The 22,333-nt window shown below is 46.0% G+C and overlaps 1 protein-coding gene across 2 annotated transcripts in view; it reads left to right on the forward strand.

Moving 5' to 3' along the window:
- Positions 1-22,333, forward strand: part of GRIN2A (glutamate ionotropic receptor NMDA type subunit 2A) — a 436,975-nt gene that overhangs the window by 370,130 nt on the left and 44,512 nt on the right. For both annotated transcript variants that reach the window (XM_043456415.1, XM_043456416.1), the window contains one exon: positions 17,483-17,670. In XM_043456415.1, coding sequence (XP_043312350.1) covers positions 17,483-17,670 — 188 coding nt within the window. The remainder of the gene's footprint in view (positions 1-17,482; positions 17,671-22,333) is intronic.

Below are 22,333 nucleotides of genomic sequence, written 5' to 3' on the forward strand. Positions count from 1 at the left end.
CACCCCCACATGGCAAATAAAGCTCAAAAATAATTGCTACCACATCAGAGGGTTAGCAACTTTACCCTTAATAAAAACTCAAGAAAGCAGAGAAATCTTTTTTGTTCTTGAAATTATTTCTTGTTAAACTCCATTAAAACTATTTTAAGGGATGTCCACAACCACCCATAAAGTATTAAAAGAAATTTTTTTTCTTTTCTTCTTTTTTTTTTTCTAAAAACTTTTTAAATGGGGGAAGAGTTGAATAAAATAGGATCTGAATTCTGTAAATTCAGAGAAGAGAAAGAGGCAGAAAGGAGACTGAAATGAAATACATCAAACATTATGAGAGATATTGTAGTTGATGAAGATTGTGGGCTTTCTATCCTCTTTTACTTAACACATTTTTCTGCAACAAAAGTGTTACTTGTAGTAAGAAGGAAACAGTGTTTTTCTGAACATAATTCTTCAGTTCTTCTTACATTTCCTTCAGGCATTTGTCCACATGTTCATAGTTTACACACATTGAACCGGTGTCCTTGCTGTTTGGCTTTTCTCAGTTAAATCTATACAGTTTTGTTGGATAATTATCACATTTAATGAGTAGGTGTTATTTCAGTGAGTTAGAAAAAGATTAATTAATTTAACTTTTCCGGCTGTGTGTTTTCATCATATGCTGTCTGGCGCTGGAGGGCCCTCCAAGAAAACAGTTATTTCAGAAAGCTGGCTGATACTGTTACTGGACCAGTTTGTTCAGACTGTCATCCTACATCACGTCTCAGACTTCTGTGCTGTGAACAACATTGTTTTTCTTTGCTGTGAGGTGCTTTTATCTTGTGGACAACAAGTCCTGTAATTCCTCATAGTGCTCTTTTTGCTCAGGCTTCTACATAACTCAAAGCTTAATTTATGATCTTCTGATAGCAACTGCAGAGAGCTTATGGCGTGAATATCTGCTTTCTGACTTTCCCTAAGGCTTTACCTGCTTTTCCATCTCAGAATTCAGTTCCCTCAAATTACTTTCTCCATATGCTGGAAACTTCTTCTACTGCAGTTTGAATAACCTGCCTGAATTGTTTTGGAAACCCAGCAAGGTATTTCCAACTAACTGATTTCATTTACCTGTGTGCCAGGCACTGTTCTGAATGCATTGCCTGAAGCATCTTATTTAAACCGCATAACAACCCAGTGAGACAACAATGATCACAATTTGCATTTACGATCGAGGAAACAGGCACCGGAAGCTTGAAGAACTTGTCTGTGGTCACACTTGCTCCAGAGTCTAGGCTTTGAGTCATGACTTAAAAACACTAAATATGAACATTTCTAGAAGAGTGCACAATTAGCCTGTTTCTGATTGCTCACTGTTATAAAAACCCAGAACTAATTTTGTCCATGCTTTAAAATGTCTCTTCCTCTCTTTGAAAGTGTTAGTGCTGCTTTTAAAATGGTCAGTATTTCTCCTTCTATTGAAATGGAGAAAAGAAATGAGCTCACGGAGAAAAGGCACCTGAGCAAAGGATGCATTCCTTATGTTGGGAGCCACGTGGTTAGGAAATTCTTCCTGGGGCGACTGAATGAGCAGGAGCTTCCTGGCAGATTCCATCTCCTTGCCTCCTTAGGGATCACCTCTCCTGATTGGTTGCCAAACTCACACAGTTGAGTTGCCAAACTCAAACTTCAGATATGACATCTCATTTCACCCTGACTCAACTCTGCCCATCAGGAGTTCTCTCCATTTTATGGAAGGTGAAACTGAGGCTCGAGGAGCAGAAGCAACTTGTCCGAAAGTTAAGTGAGAGACAGAGCTGGCACTCAGACTCAGCCCAGCATCTCTTTGCCTCCATGATTCTTTCCATCCATGATGTCTGCCTCTCTGCTTGTCCTGACAAGTGAACGATTCCGGGAAGTGCTGGCACTTTTGTTGTGAGGTTTGAGGGCTAGGACCAGAGAAGCTGATGCTCCTGCCCATCGGGGGCTCAGATTTGGAAAATCTCAGTAGTGTGCCCTCTCTGTCTCCACTGTGAAAATTGTGAACAAGCTCCCACTGACCCAGGTGCTAAAATGGTCTCCGTGTTAACGCATCAGCCCTGTGTGTCCTCTTGCTCTACCTAGCAGCAGTGGGGGGACGTGTGAGTTTTCCTGCTGCCAGATTAGCTCTTAGCACAGGTCGGGAGATGCTGTCCACACCCTGTGATGAGTGCCTGGAGCCCAGACAGTGGCCTCTGCCCTCCTTCCATTGAGAGAAACGCAGGTTGAGGAGCAGCAGAAACTCGGGCACACTCCTCAGGTTTCCCTATGGTGGCAGTTCCCTAGTGCTGCAGTAATAAATAACCACAAACTTGGGGGCTTAAAACAACAGAAACATCATCTCTCCCAGCTCTTGAGTCTGCACGTCTAAAAGCCAGGTGTCAGCAGGGCCACACTCCCTCAGAAGACCCTGGGGGAGAATTGTCCTTGTCTCTTCCCACTTCTGGCGGCTCTTGGCTTGGGCAGCATCATTCAGATCTCTGCTTCTGTCTGCAGGTGACCTCCATGTGTCTCTTCTTCTTGTGAGAGATGCTTCTAAGTCATCGGGTTTAGGGCCCACCTAAGCCCAGGATGATTTTGTCTGGAGATCCTTAACTAATTTCATCTGCAAAGACCCAGCTTCCCAGTAAGATTGCATTCTGAGGTTCTGATGGATGTGAATTTTAGGGAGGGGCACTGTTCAACCCACCACACTCATCTGGGCACCAGCGTGGTTTTCCCAACAGCACCCTCTGACAGGTGTCTGACATGAGCACTGCCACAGAAGGCTCTCCTCTGGGGTCTGGGGTCTGCGGGGGAGGCCTCCTTCCAGTACGTGCTTGGGGAGTGACCTTGTATGTCACCCCAATGATGCTCAGTGGACAGGATGCAATACGGATTCTTGCATGTAAACTACCCCACCCCTGGGTGATGCAATCATTGTATTGGCTAGTTTCCATCCCTGCTTCCTCATCTCAAATGCTTAGTTGTTCTCTCTCTGTGCCAGACGCTCTTATAAGCACTTACCTATAATTCTTCATTTAATTTCACAGCTGCCCCATGAGGGTTGACGTATCCAGCATCTGCACTGGGTACACAGAGAAACGATCGTCAGGCATGGGAGGGGGAGAAATTTTTCCTGACTCTTCTAGTTTTCTCCTGGCTGGTCGAAGAATTAAACTGGCATGAGACAGGTTAGCAGGAGAAAGTCAAACAAAATTTCAATAATGTGTATATGGAAGAGACCCAGGAGAACTGGGTAACTCACCCAAAGGGCCCAAGCCTCACCTTAAATACCATCTTCAGCTAAAGACAAAAAGGGATGTTGGAGGTGGGTGGGTTAGGACTTCCCAGGAGAGGAAGGCAAATGACATGGAGATAGAAAAGCAGATGTTTGGTAAATAAATGTTTGCTGGGCCACGGGAGACAATGGGACTCACCGATCTTTAACCCCTGCTTGGTCTCCCCGAATACAGTAAGCCCATGTTCTTTGCAGACAGTTCTGGTGGTAGCTCTATTCTGGGAACAAGCCCTTCATCTAAATTCTTCAGGCAGCTAAGGAGGAGGTAAAAAGAAACATTTCCTGAGTCTCTTCTTTCTTAAGAATAGTCAGCCTAACTTAGTCCTCATGCCAAAGAGACACCATTTGGGATGGCAGATTTGGCTCCCCTGCCCTGCAAGTGTGTTTCCCAAGTGGCTTGGAGGTAAAGAGTCTGCCTGCAGAGATGCAGGTTCAATCCCTGGGTCAGGAAGATCGCCTGAAGAAGGAAATGGCAACCCACTCCTAAATTTTTAAGGAAATTTAAATAACCTCTCTGAACCTTATTCCCCACATTTCCAAATCCTGGAGGAAATAGCTACCCACTCCAGCATTCTTGCCTGGGAAATTCCATGGACCGAGGAGCCCGGGAAGCTACAGTCCGTAGGGTCACAAAGAGTCAAACATAACTGAGTGCCTAAGCACACACTGCCATGCACAGCTTAAGTCTCTTGCTGGTGAGCTTCAGAGATGGGATTTGAAGTGGCTTTGGCATCTCTGCCATTAATCACTATGCTCTATCACTTCTCACAAAGGAAGATATTCTTGCTGTAAAAAGTACAGATAAATAGGCATCCATTTGACTGTGTCCCAATTCCAAATCACCCCCACTCTCAGCAGGTAAGCAGCATGCTCTCTTTGATATACATGTCATTTCTCCCAGAACTTTGTCAGATGCATTTGCAAATATTTGTGTGTTTTCATATAATTATAAAATTTTGTTCTGTGGGGTGCTGTCAAACTCTATGAAGTAAGGCACAGTTTGGTTTTTCAATTAATAATGTATGTTGAAGCACCTTCCATGTCCATAGGTGTCTTTTGCCTTCATTCTCTTCGATGGCTGGAAAGAATTCCATGGTTTTCATATAGCACAGTTTATTATGTTAGTTCTCTCTTGGGGGCTCTTGGTAATATGGTCATGTTAAAATCCGTGATGAGGTGTCTGTACATTTCGGCAAGTCATTCTCTAGGAATGATCTCAAGAAGTATGATTTCTGGGTCAGAGTATTTATACTTTCTAGAAAACGTTAGTCTTATTCAGCTTATTGATTGACTTATTTATTTTCTGAATGACCCCATGATTCAGAGCATTGACTTTGAATTGAGAAATACCTAGTTTCCTATTCTGACTCTGCTAATTACCAGCTGTGTGACTTTTGGAAATTTAAATAACCTCTCTGAGCCTATTTCCCACATCTCCCAAATCCTGGAGGAAATAGCTACCCACTGAAGCATTCTTGCCTGGAAAATCCCATAGACAGAGGAGCCTGGTGGGCTAGTCTGTGGGATCACAAAGAGTCAGACAGGGTTGAACACACACATTCAGAACTCTTTTGAGGATTGAATGAATTGACTTAGGGGAAGTTCCTGGCACTGTATCAGACGCATAATATGGTTTCATTGATTCTTTCCCCAGTCCCTCACTTTTATATATTCTCTGACCTTTGAGAGTCCTTGTCTTTCAGTCCTATTTGTGACAAATTCAGCAGGATCACCGTCTCTACCCGGAGTGTGTGGTGATGCTTAAGAGCCAAGCATCCTGGATTCGAATTCCCTCTCTGCTGACGGTCAGCTGTGGGACTTTAGACAAGCTAACTTCCTGGACCTCAGGGTTTTTGTTTATAAAATAATGCTAATTATGATTCCTTCACCTAGGAACTATAATTTAGAAACTTGCATTTAGAACTGTTGAAAGGATTAAATGAGACAGGCGGGCAGAGAGCAGTGTCTGGCACACAGTAAACATTCAGGAAAAGTCTGTAACGGAGAACATTCTTTGTAATATGAGCATTTTAAATAATGTGCTGTGCACCATGGAACCTTTGCAATAGTTCGGTTACTCTGATCCCGAGGAATATCTACTAAGAAACTCTATAAAAGACTGACATGTTGGCAGGCATCAGTACTTTTCCTGGGTCCAAACGTGAGCAGTAGCATGAAGAAGGAATAGCATTTGCATAGCGCTTTATAATCCCCCAAGCAAATTTACCTCCATTCCTTCCTTCAACCAGAGTACAACCTCTGGAAGAGATTGTTTTTCCTTCCGGTCAGACAGGGAAGTCAAGGCTTAGGTATGAGCACAGACTCACCCAACGCCCCACAGCAGCGCTTCTCTGACTCCATCCCCAACCCGAGGACAGGCCCTCCGATTCAGGAAGCCGGTGACAGCCTTGCCCTGAAGGCGCGTTGCTTTGGCAGGTGGTAGATGGATCTGGAAGCTCTGATGCTGTGGGACACCCAGGGCAGAAAACTCCTCTGGGCTTCGGTTTTCTCTCCTGAAAAATCAAAAGGTTGCAGTACACAATTTATCAATATCTTGGATAAGGTTAGTTTGTGAAATTTGGTGTTAAATTCAGCAGTAATGAAGAAGAGGGGGTTTGCTGTATCATTGGAACCTTATTCTGTTTTTGAGGTTGTTAGTAGGCAAACTGTTTGCCCTGTTTCCTTTCCTCTGTTTTTCCCTTTCACCACCCTCTCTCCCTCCTTCGAGAAGACTCTTGAGAGTCCTTGGACTGCAGGAAGATCCAACCAGTCCATCCTAAAGGAGATCAGTCCTGAGAGTTCATTGGAAGACTGATGTTGAAGCTGAAACTCCAATACTTTGGCCACCTGATGCAAAGAACAGATTCATTTGAAAAGACCCTGATCCTGGAAAGATTGAGGGCAGGAGGAGAAGGGGACAACAGAGGATGAGATGGTTGGATGGCATCACCGACTCAATGGACATGAGTTTGAGTAAACTCCGGGAGTTGGTGATGGACAGGGAGGCCTGGCGTGCTGCAGTCCATGGGGTCACAAAGAGTCGGACACGACTGAGCGACTGAACTCCCTCCTTCTCTTTCTTTCCTCCTCCTTTCCTTCCCTCCTTGTTTGTTCCCTTCCTTCTTCCTTCCCTCTCTTTCTCCCTCTCTTGGCCTCCCTTTCTCCCTCCCTCTCATCTCTAAGTCTCTTCTCGTAAGTCTCTCTCCCTCTTTTCACTCTCTCCTTCTCTGTCTTATCCTCTTTCTCCTCCTCTGTCTCTCTCCCTCACTCTCTCTTTGCTATCTTTCCTGTCTTTTTCTCTCCCTGTCTTCCCATTTTCCTTGCTGCCTGCTTCCATCTGTATTTTTCCCCTCCCTTATTTTCTCCCTCCTTCTCTGCCTCTCTCTGTCTCAATCTTACAATACTGCTCAGAATGTTCTCAGTTAAAAAATAAATAGTCACCATCCGTCTTTTCACCCAATTCACAGTGAATATTACTGGAAGAATTAATCAACACAAATTAAACTGACAGCAGCAAAAAGCACACAGGGTGAAATTTGTTATTGACTGCAAATTCATAAATGACTCAAATCTTCTTGGCCAACTTTGCCTCTCTGCACAATTTTGACCCAGGAGAATTGGACTTGATGGCCACCATCCCCATAAGAGAACGCTCAAGATGGCAGAAGTTATAAATTAGTAAAATTTGTTACTGTCCAAACACTGATCAATGAATCAAATCCTTGTAAAATTGCAACACAAAAGAATTGATCCCAGTGAAAACAGTTTCCAAAAAACATTGGAAATAATTCAACTATGCTACGTGAGGCATTGATCTAGGAATTAAATTAGCTTAATGGAGTTTGCTCTGAAAAATGCTTCCTTAGTGAAAAGGCATCAGGGTTGGTATAATTCTGACTTGGAAATTTGTACTCATAAACTTCAAAATGTGGTTCTGGGTCATTTTCCTAAAGTCTATTTCAAACCATCCCACGCTGATGGCAGGAACAGTCTCTGTATGTATTGAGTGTCTCTTGCCCAAGCAGACACTTTAAAAGGCTGTTGTGCCTCAGGGGTACCTCTTCTTGGGCCCGTGAATGTGCCTCACCCACCGGTAGCGCTGTGTCTGGATGCTTTGATGGTGACCTGCACACCATGGCTTCTCTGCTCACTGATGTCACCCCTGCCCCAGCCATCCCCTGGATTAGTACCAGGAGACACAATTTCCAAAACACCTTCACCCCCATTTTCATCCATCCAGTATCCAAGGAAATCAACCCTGCATATTCATTGGAAGGACTGATGCTGAAGCTGAAGCTCCAAAACTCTGGCCAGCTGATGCGAAGAGCCGACTCCTTGGAAAAGACCCTGATGCTGGGAAAGACTGAGGGGGCGGGGGAGGAGAAGAGGGCAACAGAGGATGAGATGGTTGGACAGCATCATCAACTCAAAGGACATGAGTTTGAGCAAACTTGGGGAGATGATGAAGGACAGGGAAGCCTGGCGTGCTGCGGTCCAGGGGATCATAGAGATTTGGACACAACTGAGCGACTAAACAACAAGAACTATCCAGCCCCATGAAAGAGCTGTTATTCCCCCATCTTACAGATGAGAAAACCAAGGCTTAGACAGGTCCCATGACCGGCTCTAATTCGTAGCGCTGGCCGAGGTAGACCTGAACCCCATCCACTGTCCCGCATTCGTCCTGCTGACCTGCCTGAACTGATGACTGCCGTGTTCCTCTTCCTAACAAGGCTTTGATGAGCCCCCCACCCCAAAATACAACCAGTTATCATCCAAGAGATGCTCAATTCTCACTAACGCTTTGCACTAGACCTCTAAAACATACACACACACAACACACATACACACACGTTCTGGTTTCATTAATTCATCAGAACAAGTCAGTCTGTAAGTTAAAGACTTCTTGAATGTTAATGAATGAATAATTAACTTTAACTATATAATTAGCCTTTAAATGTGCTGAGACCCCCTAGAGAGCCTCTGAAAACATGCACAAGGAGATGATGAGCTAAAACCGGAAACTTTTGATGAGGAAATGTCAAGCCACTTGACAATACAAGTCCCTTTCCCCAAAGGAGCCATGCAGTGACTGGAGGCCACGGTCTCCCCTTTTGCAAGGGGAAATCTGCTTGGCTGGCCGACAGTCTTAGGGCCGGAGTGAACATTCAGGCCATCGTGTAGCTACAAGAGAGACCCGCTAAAATAACAGGGTCAGATCTACACACTGGAGAAAGCCGCAGCAGCACCTCAAAGCTGTCAAAAATGCGGCAGGAAGCCGCTGGGTGAAAGTAGCATGGGACACGCATGACAGTCCTTTGCTGCTTTGCAAATTTGCAGAGAGGAGGTCCTATTTCCCCCTCTCATTCTGAATCACTGTCATTTTTAATCATCTGCTTTCCCTGAGGACCGCGGGTGACGGGGAGAGGGTGCCAGCACCCACACAGCCTCGGTGACGCCTGGTGGGGGGTGGGGATGTCACACAGCCAGCACCGCACGGCGTGACTTTTCAGGCTCCGGTTGTGTTCCAGTCCTCGCTCTGGCGAGCCGAGGCATCGTTTCATTTGTCGCAAATGTTTGGAGAAGAGCTCTCCCCTCTGTAGGGAGCAGAGGGAGAGGGGTGGGCCTGGCAGGCACCCTGTCCCCATCATGGTTCTTGGACGGGATCTCTGAGCCTCCGCCGCCCCCAAGTGGGAGAAGCACTGAGCCAGTGACAGCCACGTGGATTGGCAGGAGCTGGGATGGCAGGGCCGTAGACATCTCCACTTAAAAAGCAGGAGAAAAAGGGCTTCCCTGGTGGCTCAGTGGCAAAGAATCTGCCTGCCAATGCAGGAGACACGGGTTTGATCCCTGGTCTGGGAAGATCCCATATGCTGCGGAACAGCTAAGCCCGTGCACAACTACTGAGCCTGTACTCTAGAGCCGGGAGCCGCGACTTCTGAGCCCACGTGCCACAACTGCTGAAACCCGCATGCCCTCCAGCCTGTGCTCTGCAACGAGAGAAGCCACTGCAATGAGAAGCCCATGCACCACAGCACAGAGTAGCTCCCGCTCGCCAGAACTAGAGAAAAGCCCGTGCAGCAACAAAGACCCAGCGCAAAAATAAGTAAATGAGAAAATTAAAAAAAAAAAAAAGGAGGGGCAGGAGAAGAAAAAAACCAAGCAGAAAAACATCACTGGCTCCTCCCTGTGAGGCCTGAGGCTTCCAGCCATGCTCTGAGTTCTGAGGGGTTCTTCCTCCAGTGCCCGCCTCTAATGTCCATGTTGTTTCATTCCCAGAACTGCCAGTTACCACACTGCAGCCTAACATGCCTCTCTCTCACCCACCATCGCAGTTCCAGTCCCCCTAGCACTTTTGGTCTCAGTTGGGCTTCTCTTTCTGATGCTCCACCCTCAACAAGAAGCTATGCCTAAACATCTCCCAAACAAGGAGGGTTAAGATGTGTTGGGGGCAAGAGATGTCTCCTCTGTCGGTGACTCCAGACCTCACACAGCCGAGCATCTCCTGGGAAAGAGACAGGTGAAACTGAACAACCCAGAAAATCTTTTAAAACCCTGACGGCTCCAGTCTGATCCTTTCCCTTTTTTCATCACGGTGGGCTTCACGTCGAGCTGGAACCCCTAGCCTGAATTTCATAAGTAAGAGACAGAGCTGCTTCCATTCACTCCACAGGGCTATGGATAACGTGTCCCAGTGGTTCTGTCCGTGGCCTCTGTCATCAGGCTGTGTTAAGCCCAAGTGCCGTCTGACACTTACATAAGCTGGCCTGCCACGTCCCTCACTTTACCTCTCGGGGCCCCCGTTTCCTCGTTCCACGGGGACGGCAGGCGTGTGTCCAACTTTGCTCAGTTAGAAGAAGTAAGTGAAATGAGATAATGTCTATAAAGTATTCAGGACCGGGTTTGTCCTGCATGATGCATGGACGTTGTTAAGCCCCTCTGCTGGAAAATCAAATGCAGAGGGATCCATCGGTGTGTGTTGAGCATTTGTTCTATGCCAGGCGCTGCACACACATCTGCTTACGTAACCTCCCTTTATTCCCAGTGGCCTTTGGAGGGCAACTGGTGTCTGCCCCGCTTTACAGGGAGAAGAAGGAGGCTGAGAAGCACAGGGGCCTTGTTCAAAGGCTTTGACCACAAAGCCGGAGCCGGAGGACGTCAGCGAGTCTTACATCTTTTCTTTTTAACAATGGGAACATTTTTCCTTCAGTGGGAAGGAGATCAAAGGCACGGTCTCTGAGTCGGAGCCAGGGGAGGCCAGGGCTCCGCCTCCCCCGCCCACTGGGGGCCGCTTCAGTAACCCCCGACCACGTGTGGCCGTTTATACCGGAATCTGATTTAATGAAATGAAATAAAATGGGCAGCTCGGGTCCTCAGTTGCACTAACCGCATGTGAAGTGCTCGATAGTCATAGCACAGACATGGAGTATTTCCATCCCTGTAGAAAGTTCTCCTGGACAGTGCCGCTATAGACAGTGTGTGCGCAGTAAGTCCCCTACATACAAATGAGTTCCATTCCAAGAGTGCGTTCATAAGTCCAATTTGCTCCTAAGTCCAACAGAGTTAGCTTAGGCGCCCAACTAACACAGTCAGCTGTATTGTACTGTACTATAATAGGTTTATAATACTATTCATGCAAATAATACATTAAAAAACAAGCACAAAAATAGAGAAAGCATTTTTAATGTTATAGTACAGTACCTTGAAAAGTACAGTAGTCCAGGACAATAACTGGCATACAGGGGCTGGCGTGGAGCGAACAGGCAAGCAGAGTCACTGAGGGAAAGAAGGTGGGAGCTGGTAGAGCTGAAGGATATTCAGCAATAGGAGATGGAAGGTAAGCTGTGATTTCACTCATGCTTAACATTGATGGAATGCACGTTAGCATCTTTGAAAGTTTGTAACTTGAAGGTTCCTTTGTAGAGAACTTCCTGTACAAAGTTCGGAAATACTGCTGGGGAGCTTCCGGCAGCCTTTTGTTGTTGCTCAGTCACTAAGTCGTGTCCTGCTCTTTGTGACCCCATGAACTGTGGTATGCCAGGCCTCCCTGTCCCTCACCATCTCCCGGAGTTCATCCAGGTTCATGTCCATTAAATCAGTGATGCTATCCAACCATCTCATCCTCTGCTGCACCCTTCTCCTGTCTTCAATCTTCCCCAGCATCAGGGTCTTTCCCAATGAGTCAGCTCTTCCCATCAGGTGTCCAAAATATTGGAGGTTCAGCTTCAGCATCAGTCCTTCCAGTGAATATTCAGGGTTGATTTCCCTTGGAATTGACTGGTTTGATCTCCTTACTGTCCAGGGGACTCTCAGGTTCTCTCCAGCACTACAATTCCTTAGCCTCTAAAAATCTCATCTGTTCATAAACAACACAAGAAAATAAAATAAATAATAATAATAAATGTCCCTACTGGGCATCTGTGAGGCCCCACTGGGACAATGCATGTAAAATACAGTGCACCTTTGTGAAGCATTGTGCAAACAATGGCAGTGTCCATCCGTGGGTACTGTGTAAGCCCTAAGATGTTTTTGAACATGCAGGTTTCTGTGACCAATGCATTTAGACTCCAGCTGTCTAGAATCCTCCGTGAGGGACAGAAATCAAAGTCACATAACCCCGTGGTTTCCTTCACGTGTTGTCCTCATTTGGTTCAGACGTGGCCCTGAGACCACAGAGAATCTTCCTGGCCAGACTTCTCTAAGAGTACCAGTGCCAGTCCACCCAGATGTGCCAACGTGTGATTGCTTTGCTCAGAATTAACTGTGTCTTTTGCAGTTTTCCTCCCTCTGACTTGATGACATCTTGCTTTTGCAAGCTTCATTTTCCAAGTAAACTTCCCCTTTTTCTTTGGGCTTATCCAGCTGTTTTTTGCTCAGCTCAAGACCTGTCATGAAATATGATAATGATTTGCAGAAATCTGTGCCTCTCCATAAAATACGAATTTAAACTGCTGTTGGACAGCCCTCATACGGGTGCCAGGTACAGATTTAATTTCCATTCCAGAAATGTATCAGCATGTGGTGGGTTAGCAGGATGGGGGGGACTTTCACCCCATGAATATCAACAAATGGCCTTAATAGATAAATACCCTTGTACACACCGAGGCGTTTATTTTTGTTTGCTTTTCGAGGAATTGAGGTCAGAGAGATGGGTGAGTCTTAGAAAGTTTCAATAAAACCCAGGTTCTTAGCATCCCCATGGTAATATAAAGCACTGGAGTTGCAACTACTCCAACTTCATTAAGAGGACACATGCCATCCATTTGTCCCAAAGACCCCAGGACACACGTTATCCTAAGTCTCAGTTTCCCTATTCAGAGTGACAGAAGATGACTCAGCTTGCAGAATTGTAGAATTCCACAGTTCCACAGGACCACGATGACAACCACATCTCACAGGTGAGAAACCAGCAATGCAAAAGAAAGCAGTGACTTTCCTGAGGTGCTGCTGTCATCCAGATGCAGAGAATGAACACAGATCCCTTCCATCTGCTCCTCCGTGGCTCCTGTCACACGCCCTCCTGCCATCATGCACAAATCAACCTTTAGCAACTACCCCCTCCCCACCCCCGCAACGTCCATGGGTCTCAGAGAAACCTGTATGCAGGTCAAGAAGTAACAATTAGGACTGGACATGGAAAATAGACTGGTTCAAAATTGGGAAACGAGTACATCAAGGCTGTATATTGTCACCCTGCTTATTTAACTTCTATGCAGAGTACATCATGTGATATGCTGGGTTGGATGAAGGACAAGCTGGAATCAAGATTACCGGGAGAAATATCAATAACCTCAGATACACAGATGACACCACCCTTATGGCAGAGAGTAAAGAGGAACTAAAGAGCCTCCTGATGAAGGTGAAAGAGGAGAGTGAAAAAGTTGGCCTAAATCTCAACTTTCAGAAAACTAAGATCATGGCATCTTGTTCCATCAATTCATGGCAAACAGATGGGGAAACAGTAGCAGACTTTATTTTCTTGGGCTCCAAAATCACTGCAGATGGTGACTGCAGCCATGAAATTAAAACACACATGCTCCTTGGAAGAAAAGCCATGACAGAACTAGATAGCATATTAAAAAGCAGAGACATTACTTTTCTGACAAAGGTCCATATAGTCAAAGCTATGGTTTTCCCAGTAGCCATGTACAGATGTGAGAGTTGGACCATATGGTCCACGTTCTGGACCATAAAGAAGGCTGAGCAGTGAAGAACTGATGCTTTCAAACTGTGGTGTTGGCGAACTCTTGAGAGTCCCTTGGACTGCAAGGAGATCAAACCAGTCAATCCTAAAGGAAATCAACCCTGAATATTCATCAGAAGAACTGATGCTGAAGCTGAAGCTGAAGCTCCAATACTCTGGCCACCTGATGGGAGAAGCCAACTCGTTAGAAAAGACTCTGATGCTGGGAAAGATTGAGGGCAGGAGGAGAAGGGGGCAACAGAGGATGAGATGGTTGGATGACATCATTAACTCAATGTACATGAGTTTGAGAAAACTCTGGAAGACGGTGGACAGGGAAGCCTGGCGTGCTGCAGTCCATAGCGTCACAAAGAATCAGACACAACTGAGCGACTGAACCACAGTAGCATTGCTGGCTCTCCAAAAAGGCTGTTTCCTCTTGGTTTGTCAGCTGTGTTCATCATCACCGTTGACGATGCCCACTTTTTCCCACTCTTCCACTTGGATCATCTGAAGCCCTTTTATAGTCTCAGAGTATAAAACTGAGTCTCCAACCCTACAGCCCTGAGATGAAAGCTTCAGAGTCTGTTGGTGAGACACGTCCTGTAGTCTGGCCTCATCTCTAGCCATTAAAGAAACAAAAAAATTAAAATGAAGAATGTAGCTGTAAACCTTCCAAATAGTTTTGTTCCCACAGGGAGCCCTTCAGCAGTTGTCTCTGGAAGGATGCAGCATTTTACATGCTCTCCCTGCCACTTTCATTTTTCTTTGCTTCACTGTTTTATGTCTTCTTGTTAAGGAGAAAAGGGCAGTAAAGCCGAAAAAGTGTCAGGAAGTTGAGCACTCGTCAACTGACTTTTCTTATTACTGTAGAGTTTATACTTCCATCTCTGTTTTCAAGGGTGATTGATCATTTCAGCCTTCTTAAATAACTTAAAAAATAAGAAATGATATATATGCCCACTAATAGATATGTAGGTCATGAATTAGCCACAGCCATGTCTTTGAACCCCTTCATGAATTACAGCCTTGGCATGGTGAAGGGGCTGTGTAACTCAATGAAGCCATAAACCATGCCTTGAAGGGCCACCCAAGATGGATGGGTCACAGTGAAGTTCAGTTCAGTTCAGTCCAGTCATTCAGTCGTGTCCAACTCTTTGCGACCCCACAGACCACAGTGTGCCAGACCTCCCTGTCTATCACCAACTCCCAGAGTTTACCCAAACTCATGTCCATTGAGTCGATGATGCCATCCAACCATCTCATCCTCTGTTGTCCCCTTCTCCTCCTGCCCTCAATCTTTCCTAGCATCAGGGTCTTTTCAAATGAGTCAGTTCTTCACATCAGTTGGCCAAAATATTGGAGTTTCAGCTTCAACATCAGTCCTTCCACAGTGAAAAGTTCTGACAAAATGTGGTCCACAACAAAATCTAGACAGGGTATTAAAAAGCAGAGACATCACTTGGCCAACAAAGGTACATGTGGTCAAGGTATGGTTTTTCCAGTAGTCATGTACAGATGTGAGAGTTGGTCCATAAAGAGGGCTGGATACCAAAGAATCGATGCTTTTAACTGTGGTGCTGGAGAAGACTCTTGAGAGTCCTTGGATAGCAAGGAGATCAAACCAGTCCATCCTAAAGAAAATCAACCCTGAATATTCATTGGAAGGATTGGTGCTGAAGCTCCAATACTCTGGCCACCTGATGCGAAGAGCCAACTCATTGGAAAAGACCCTGATGCTGGGGAAGATCAAAGGCAAAAGGAGAGGCCGGCAGAGGATGAAATGGCCATAGACTCAATGGAGGTAAATTTGAGTAATCTGCAGGAGACAGTGGAGGACAGAGGAGCCTGGCGTGCTGCAGTCCATGGGGTCGGAAAGAGTCATACATGACTTAGCAACTAAACAGCGGCAACAATATCTTTGAGAGGATTACCGGATGCTTGCTTTTTGGAGGGTGCTGACTGGGAAAGGCGAACGGAACTTTTGAGATGATGGTGATGTTGTTTTCTATCTTGATCTGTGTGATGATTTCAAGGATGTACACGTATGTAAAAATTTATCTAGCGCTTTATTTTGTATAAGTTATACCTCAATAAAAATAAATGTACCAAAAAATTTAAAAGAGTGCTCTGTTTATTGACATAGAAGCACATTCACTTTGTGTGGGATGAAATGAGAAAAGAAAGCCATTGGTAAAATGGTTTGCATGGCATCATTATATTTTGAAAATTGAAACGGTGTTGGCAAACTAATGTCCCATGGGCCAGGCTATTTTGTGTAAATAACCTTTTATTGGGACAGAGTGGAACTCCTTCATTTACATGTTATCAATAGCTGCTCTCAGACTGTGTATAGTTCCCTAGGACTGTGATAACAAAGCATCACAAACTGAGAAGCTTAAGCAATAGGAACTTTTTTGTCTCATGTTTCTGGAGGCTGGAAGGCCTTGATCAAGGTTGTCCATAGGGCTGTGCACCCTCTGAAGGCACCAGGAGAAGGGTCTTCTGGCCTCTGGTGGTTCCTAGACTTGTGGCAGCATAACTCCAGCCTTCCCACGACAGCCTCCCTGTGAGCACATGTGTCCAAATTCCTTCTTTTTACTTTTTTAAAACTTTTTATTTTGTACTGGGGTCTAACCGATTAACAGTATTATAATACTTTCAGGTGTGTAGCCAGGGACTCAGCCATACATGTACACATATCTATTCTCCCCTGGTGGCTCAGATGGTAAAGAATCCGCCCTCAATGCAGGGTTCCATCCCTGCATTGGGAAGAGCCCCTGGAGAAGGGAATGACAACCCACTCCAGTGTTCTTTCCTGGGAAATCCTGTGGACAGAGGAGCCTGGTAGGCTACAGTCCACGGGGTTGCAAAAAAGTCCAACACAACTGAACCTCTAGCACACATTCTCCCCCAAACTCCCCTCCCCTCCAGGCTGCCACATAGCATCGAGCAGAGTTCCCTGTGCTGTGCTGTCGGTCCTTGCTGGCGATTCACTTACAATAGAGCAGTGTGTACATACACATTCCAAAGTCTCTAACTATCCCTTCTCCCCAGTCTTCCCCCTGGCAACTATACGTTCGTTCTCTCCAAATCCCTTCTTTTTATCAGGACACCCGTGGTATTGGGTTAGGAGCCCCCCTTACTCCAGTATGACCTCGCCTTAACTAATCACGTCTGCAATGACCCCATCTCCAAATAAGCTCATATTCAGAGATGCTGGGGCTTAGGACTTCAACATTTGAATTTTGAGGAGGCACAGTTCAGCCTATCACATGCTAGAGCAGCAGAGTTGAGTAGTTGATCAGAGACTAAGCCTAAACTATTTATCATAGTGTCTTTACAAAAGAAGTTACCAGCCCCTGTTTTCAAAGGTGTGTATATGTGTGTGTGTGTATACAAATGCATACAAAATTCAGAAGTTTGTTCATGAATGCATTAACAGAGGTTGCCTCTGAGTTATAGAATTATAGGCAGTTTTAATTTCAACTGTACTCTTAATATTTTCTACATTATTTGGGCTTCTAAAAATTATGATGTAATTATTTTTGTAATAGAAATGAATAGTAAACATGTCTCTTTGGGCAGGAAGGGACATCATTCCTGTTTAGTCTCTCTCTGCTTCCCACATGCAGCCACCAAATTCTCTCCTGTCCGTTAATGGTTTGTTTTATTCCAATGCAAACCTCTCTAAATAGGCCACCGTTCTACACTGTTGGGAGCGCTGAGGGCTAACACTTAGCAAACCAGCAAACTTGACTGTTTACTCACTTGGGCATAAGGAGTCTTCATGTCTTTATTTAGCTGCCTCTTGTAACTCGGGGAGAAAAGCTTTTGGCTTTTATCTCCTCATTAAAAATAGATCCTTTTATGATGATGGGACGGAGCAGTCATGAGTCATCATCTCCTGGGTCATAGGGAAGTGTGCGATGCTGGATCGGGCCTCGGACAATGGGCCCCAAGATGGTACCTCGCCATCGCCTTGACTCCCTGGCTTCTTGTCGTTGCAGGAAACTGGACGCTTTCATCTACGACGCTGCTGTCTTGAATTACAAGGCTGGGAGGGACGAAGGCTGCAAGCTGGTGACCATTGGGAGTGGGTACATCTTTGCTACCACTGGTTATGGGATCGCCCTCCAGAAGGGTTCGCCGTGGAAGAGGCAGATTGACCTGGCCCTGCTCCAGTTTGTGGGTGATGGTAAGACTTTGGTTGACTTCCCCTACTTCCAGGGCACTTGAGACCCTCACACTCTCTGCTTCCTAACTGGCTTTCTAGTGGATCTTTGGGTAATGACTTAGCTTACTACAAGTATTCACTGAGTACTAACCACATGGTACCATGGTCCTTTAGGTTGCTTATAATGGAAACCAATTACGGACAACTAAGTCAATTAAAAGTTTATTTTAAGGATGCAGAAGTGTCTATCTCAGTTAATTTAGGAAAGAGTTGAGCAAATAAGTTCAGAGGGAAAAACAGGAACCAGGGCAGCCCTGGGGCTTCAGCAGCTGGAATTCATGGGTCCTCTCTCTGAAGGAGTGGTTATCAGTGCAGGGCAGGGATTTCATCACCTGGGGATATTTGGCTGCATCTGGAGATATTTTTGATTGTCCTGACAAGGAGGTTATTTGATACCAACATCTGGTGGGTAGAGGCCAGAGGTGAGGGGTGCTGGCAAACATCTTTCAATGCCCAGGACAGCCCTCCCACAAAATCTCAAAACACAGAATTCTCTGACCCCAAGCATACAGTAAAGAATCTGCCTGCAACACAAGGGACCCAAGTTCAATCCTTGGGTCAGGAAGATCCCCTGGAGGAGGACATGGCAACCCACTCCAGTATTCTTGCCTGGAGAATCTCATGGACAGAGGAGCCTGGTGAACTACAGTCCATGGGGTCACACAGAGTCGGACACAACTGAGCAACTTTCCCTTTCACACGTTTATAGTATCATGATTAAGGGGAAAGCTCTGCTCTAGAGCAGTTGTTGTTCAGTTGCAAAGTCTCTGAACACAGTCACGCTAAGTGTCCGACTCTTTGAGAGCCCGTGGACTACGGCACACCAGGCTCCCCTGTCCGTCACTGTTTCTAGAGCATCATATATATTTCTAGAACATCACATAACTAGGCTGTAATAAGTCCCAGTCTCTCTTTTCCAAATTCTAAATTTCAAATTCCAGAGGAAGGATTCCTGATGGATTTTGGGTCAAAGATTCCCTCCTGGACCCCTCAGGAGTGAATAAAGGGTGGGGTTACATGTTGTCCTAACACGACAGCTCCTCCTATTTTCCTATGGGGAGATGAAAGAGAGGTGATCACTATACAGGGAAGAGTTAGCAGAAATCCCATGGGTTTCCACTACAATCCGCCCTTTACCTGCCTATCCTGAAAAAAGACCATTTCCACCCTCATGGACTTGCAGTCTAATGGAATGAGGGTATTTATGGAGCTTCCAGCTAACTGGACTGGCTCTCTCCAGCAGCATTTCCTTCTGTCCTTCTCTACTTTTAGTTGGGGATTTCAACATAGCTCATTGCTTCAACAGGACATGGTTTTAAAATCCTGTCCTGGCTCAAGTGGCATGCTGGTTCCCCTTGGTCTTGCCAACACTGAGATAGGAAGAGCAAAAGCAGCAGAGATGGCAGGTGAACCCTAAAAACGTGTAAGTATGAGTAGGAAACAAAAGTTCAGGGCGTAGGTCAGAAGCTGTGTTCAAGAATGGGTGGAGGCTATGTTTGGAGATGGTTCCAGAAAATGCAGGGCTTCCCAGGTGGCGCTAGAAATAAAGAAACTGCCTGTCAGTGAGGGAGATGTAAGAACCTTGGATTTGATCCCTGGGTCAGGAAGATCCTCTGGAGTAGGAGATGGCAACCTACTCCAGTATTCTTGCCTAAAGAATCCCATGCACAGAGGAGCCTGGTGGGCTACAGTCCCTAGTATCACAAAGAGTCAGACACAGCTGAAGCGACTGAGCATGCACACCCGCCAAAACATGCTGCTCTTGTCCAGGGCTGGGGAGGACAGTCTGTCAACCACTGTGGCCAAATACAGTGTTGAAAGAGGCAGAGGTTTGTGTGTACGGTTGGTGTAAGCCTGAGCAAAGGGTATAATGCCTTACACCCTCTACTCCCAGATTTAAACCTTAGATTCTCACAGTGTTGTCAAGAATCCTAAATGTGTTTTATATTTAACTCCCAAATGAGAGAGCATCTGAATCTCTGGATTCTCTCTAGGGCATTGGTACCTTTCAGTCAGATCAACAGCCCTGTTCTCTGCTGTGTCATAGTGACTTGTAGCCGTGTTGCCCAGTTATTGCTGTGACATCTTGGAAGCACATGACAACTGGCATTTATGTTTCTCATGGGAGCGCAGGTTGAGTGGGAAAGCTTGCCTTGGGCCATGGTGGCGCCACCTCCTGCTGCTGCAAGCCCAGGGATCATCTCTACGGTCTCCGTTCCACCCGTGTTTATTCTGGGTCTCAGGCCGAAAGGGCCGCAGCTACCTGGGAGAAGCTCTTTTCCTGACTGTGTTGGAGGCACAGGAGAAAGCACTCACCTGCATGGGCACTTTGCAAGTGTCAGCTTTCTTTTTTAAATTCTTGATTTTATATGGGAGTATAGTTGCATCAGGGCTTCCCAGGTGGCTCAGTGGGTAAAGAACCTGCCTGCAATGCAGGAGCCCCTGGGGATATGGGTTCGATTCCTGGGTCGGGAAGATCCCCCAGAAGAGGGCATGGCAATCCACTCCAGTATTCATGGGCTTCCTTGTTATCTCAGAAGGTAAAGAATCTGCCTACAATGCGAGAGATCTAGGTTTGAGCTTTGGGTTGGGAAGATCTGGAGGAGGGTTCAGCTGCCCAGTCCAGGATTCTGGCCTGCAGAATCCCACGGACAGAGGAGCCTGGAGGGCTACAGTCCATGGGGTCACAAAGAGTCGGCCACGACTGAATCGACGCAGCACAGCATAGCACGTAGTTGGATCCGCGATGCCCTGTTAGTTTCAGGTGCGTAGCAGAGTGATTCAGTTCTACAGACAGACGTGTCTATTCTTTTGAATTCTTTTCCCTTTAGGTTGTTACATAATATTGATTGGGCTTCCCTGGTGGCTCAGATGGTAAAGAATCTGCCTGCAATTCGAGGAGACCCTGGATCGGCCCCTGAGTTGGGAAGATCCCCTGGAGAAGGGAATGGCAACCCACTCCAGTATTCTTGCCTGGAGAGTCCCATGGACAGAGGAGCCTGGCGGGCTACAGTTATTGGTGTTGCCAAGAGTCAGAGATGACTGAGCGACTAAGACTTTCTTTCATAATATTGAGCAGAGTTCCCCGTGCTATACAATAGGTCCTTGTTGGCGAGCTTTGTCACATTCACATCTGCTAACACCCTTCTGTCCGAAGCAAGTCCTGTGGCCAAGCCCAGAGTATACTCTGGAGCAGGGGTGCCGACCTCTGGGATCTGATGATGATCTGAGGTGGAGCTGATGTAATCATAATAAAGTGCACAATAGATTTAATGTGCTTGAGTTATCCTGAAACCATCTCCCACCCCAATCCATAGAAAGATTGTCTTCCGTGAAAGTGGTCCCTGGTGCCAAAAAGGTTGTGACCGCTGCTCTGGAGCATGCTCGGCCTTGTAAAGAGGAGTTTGGGAGTTAGACGACGGGCATGTGTGCGCAGGGAAGGGAAGGACACATCTGCCACAGTGGTTGCCTCCCTGTGGTGTGAACTACCCCGCTGACGAGGGTCTCGTTTCCAGCAGTAAACACCACAGAGTCTTGAACATGACAAGTAACTGGTCACTGAAGGCCTGGATGAATACATACACACATGGGTGAATGGTTAGTGTCAGGATGTATTTCATTGACAGGAAACTTAAATATGATGGGCAGCTGTCAAATCTGTTGGTTCTAACTCTACACCCACCTACCCCTGCTGTCCCTTCTGCAGCGTCTTTTATGAAACAGCCACATATTTGGGGAATAGGATATGCCAATCACCACACCAGATGTGCTGCATGTGTTCTTTAATTGAATATGCATCACAACTTTATAAAGTTAAATATTGCCTATGATCATTTTATGGAGAATGAAACAGCAGCTCAGCGGGCTTATCAGTCCCTTAGGGAGTAAGTGGCGAAGCCTCTACTTTAAGGGGACTTACTGCTGATGAGGGTCAGTCATTTCAGACTTTTGTTTGATCTAATTCTCCAGAACGCCTGTCTAAGTTTGCTAATTAGATGCTTGAGATGTATAGTCCCCGTGTGTGTACGTGTGTGTGTGCTCTTGTGCACTCAGTCGTGTCTGACTCTTTGCGACCCCATGGACTGTAGCCCACCAGGCTCCTCTGTCCATGGGATTTCCCAGGCAAGAACACTGGAGTGGGTTACCACTTCCTACTCCAGGGGATCTTCCAGACCCAGGGATCAAACCAGCATCTCCTGTGTGGGCAGACAGGTTCTTTACGACTAGCACCACGTGGGAAGCCCACAGACCCTTGAGGAAGAAGTAATTTAGTGTATGTTGGATGATATCTATTGTCCCATTTCCAAATGCTTCTGTGAAAAGGTTAATTTTCTTTAGCCTCAGTTTATTCATCTGCAATTGAATACAGAAATATCTACCAGATAAGGTTGTCATGAAGATAAAATGAAAAATTATATTTAAACAGCCACCTGGAAATAGAAATGATTCAGAAAATGTCATTGTCACCACCACCATCATCATTGACTCCCTCCCCTCCTTCCTCTCTTCCTCTCTTCCTCCGCACCCCCATCACTGTTGTCCGTGCACAGCTCAAGGATTCAAAAAAGCACTTTTAGTGTCGTATTGGTGACAATATGGTCAAGTTAGCATCATGGTAATGCCG

This window comes from Cervus canadensis, chromosome 32 (assembly GCF_019320065.1).
Source record: "Cervus canadensis isolate Bull #8, Minnesota chromosome 32, ASM1932006v1, whole genome shotgun sequence".
NCBI classification, from domain to species: domain Eukaryota; kingdom Metazoa; phylum Chordata; class Mammalia; order Artiodactyla; family Cervidae; genus Cervus; species Cervus canadensis.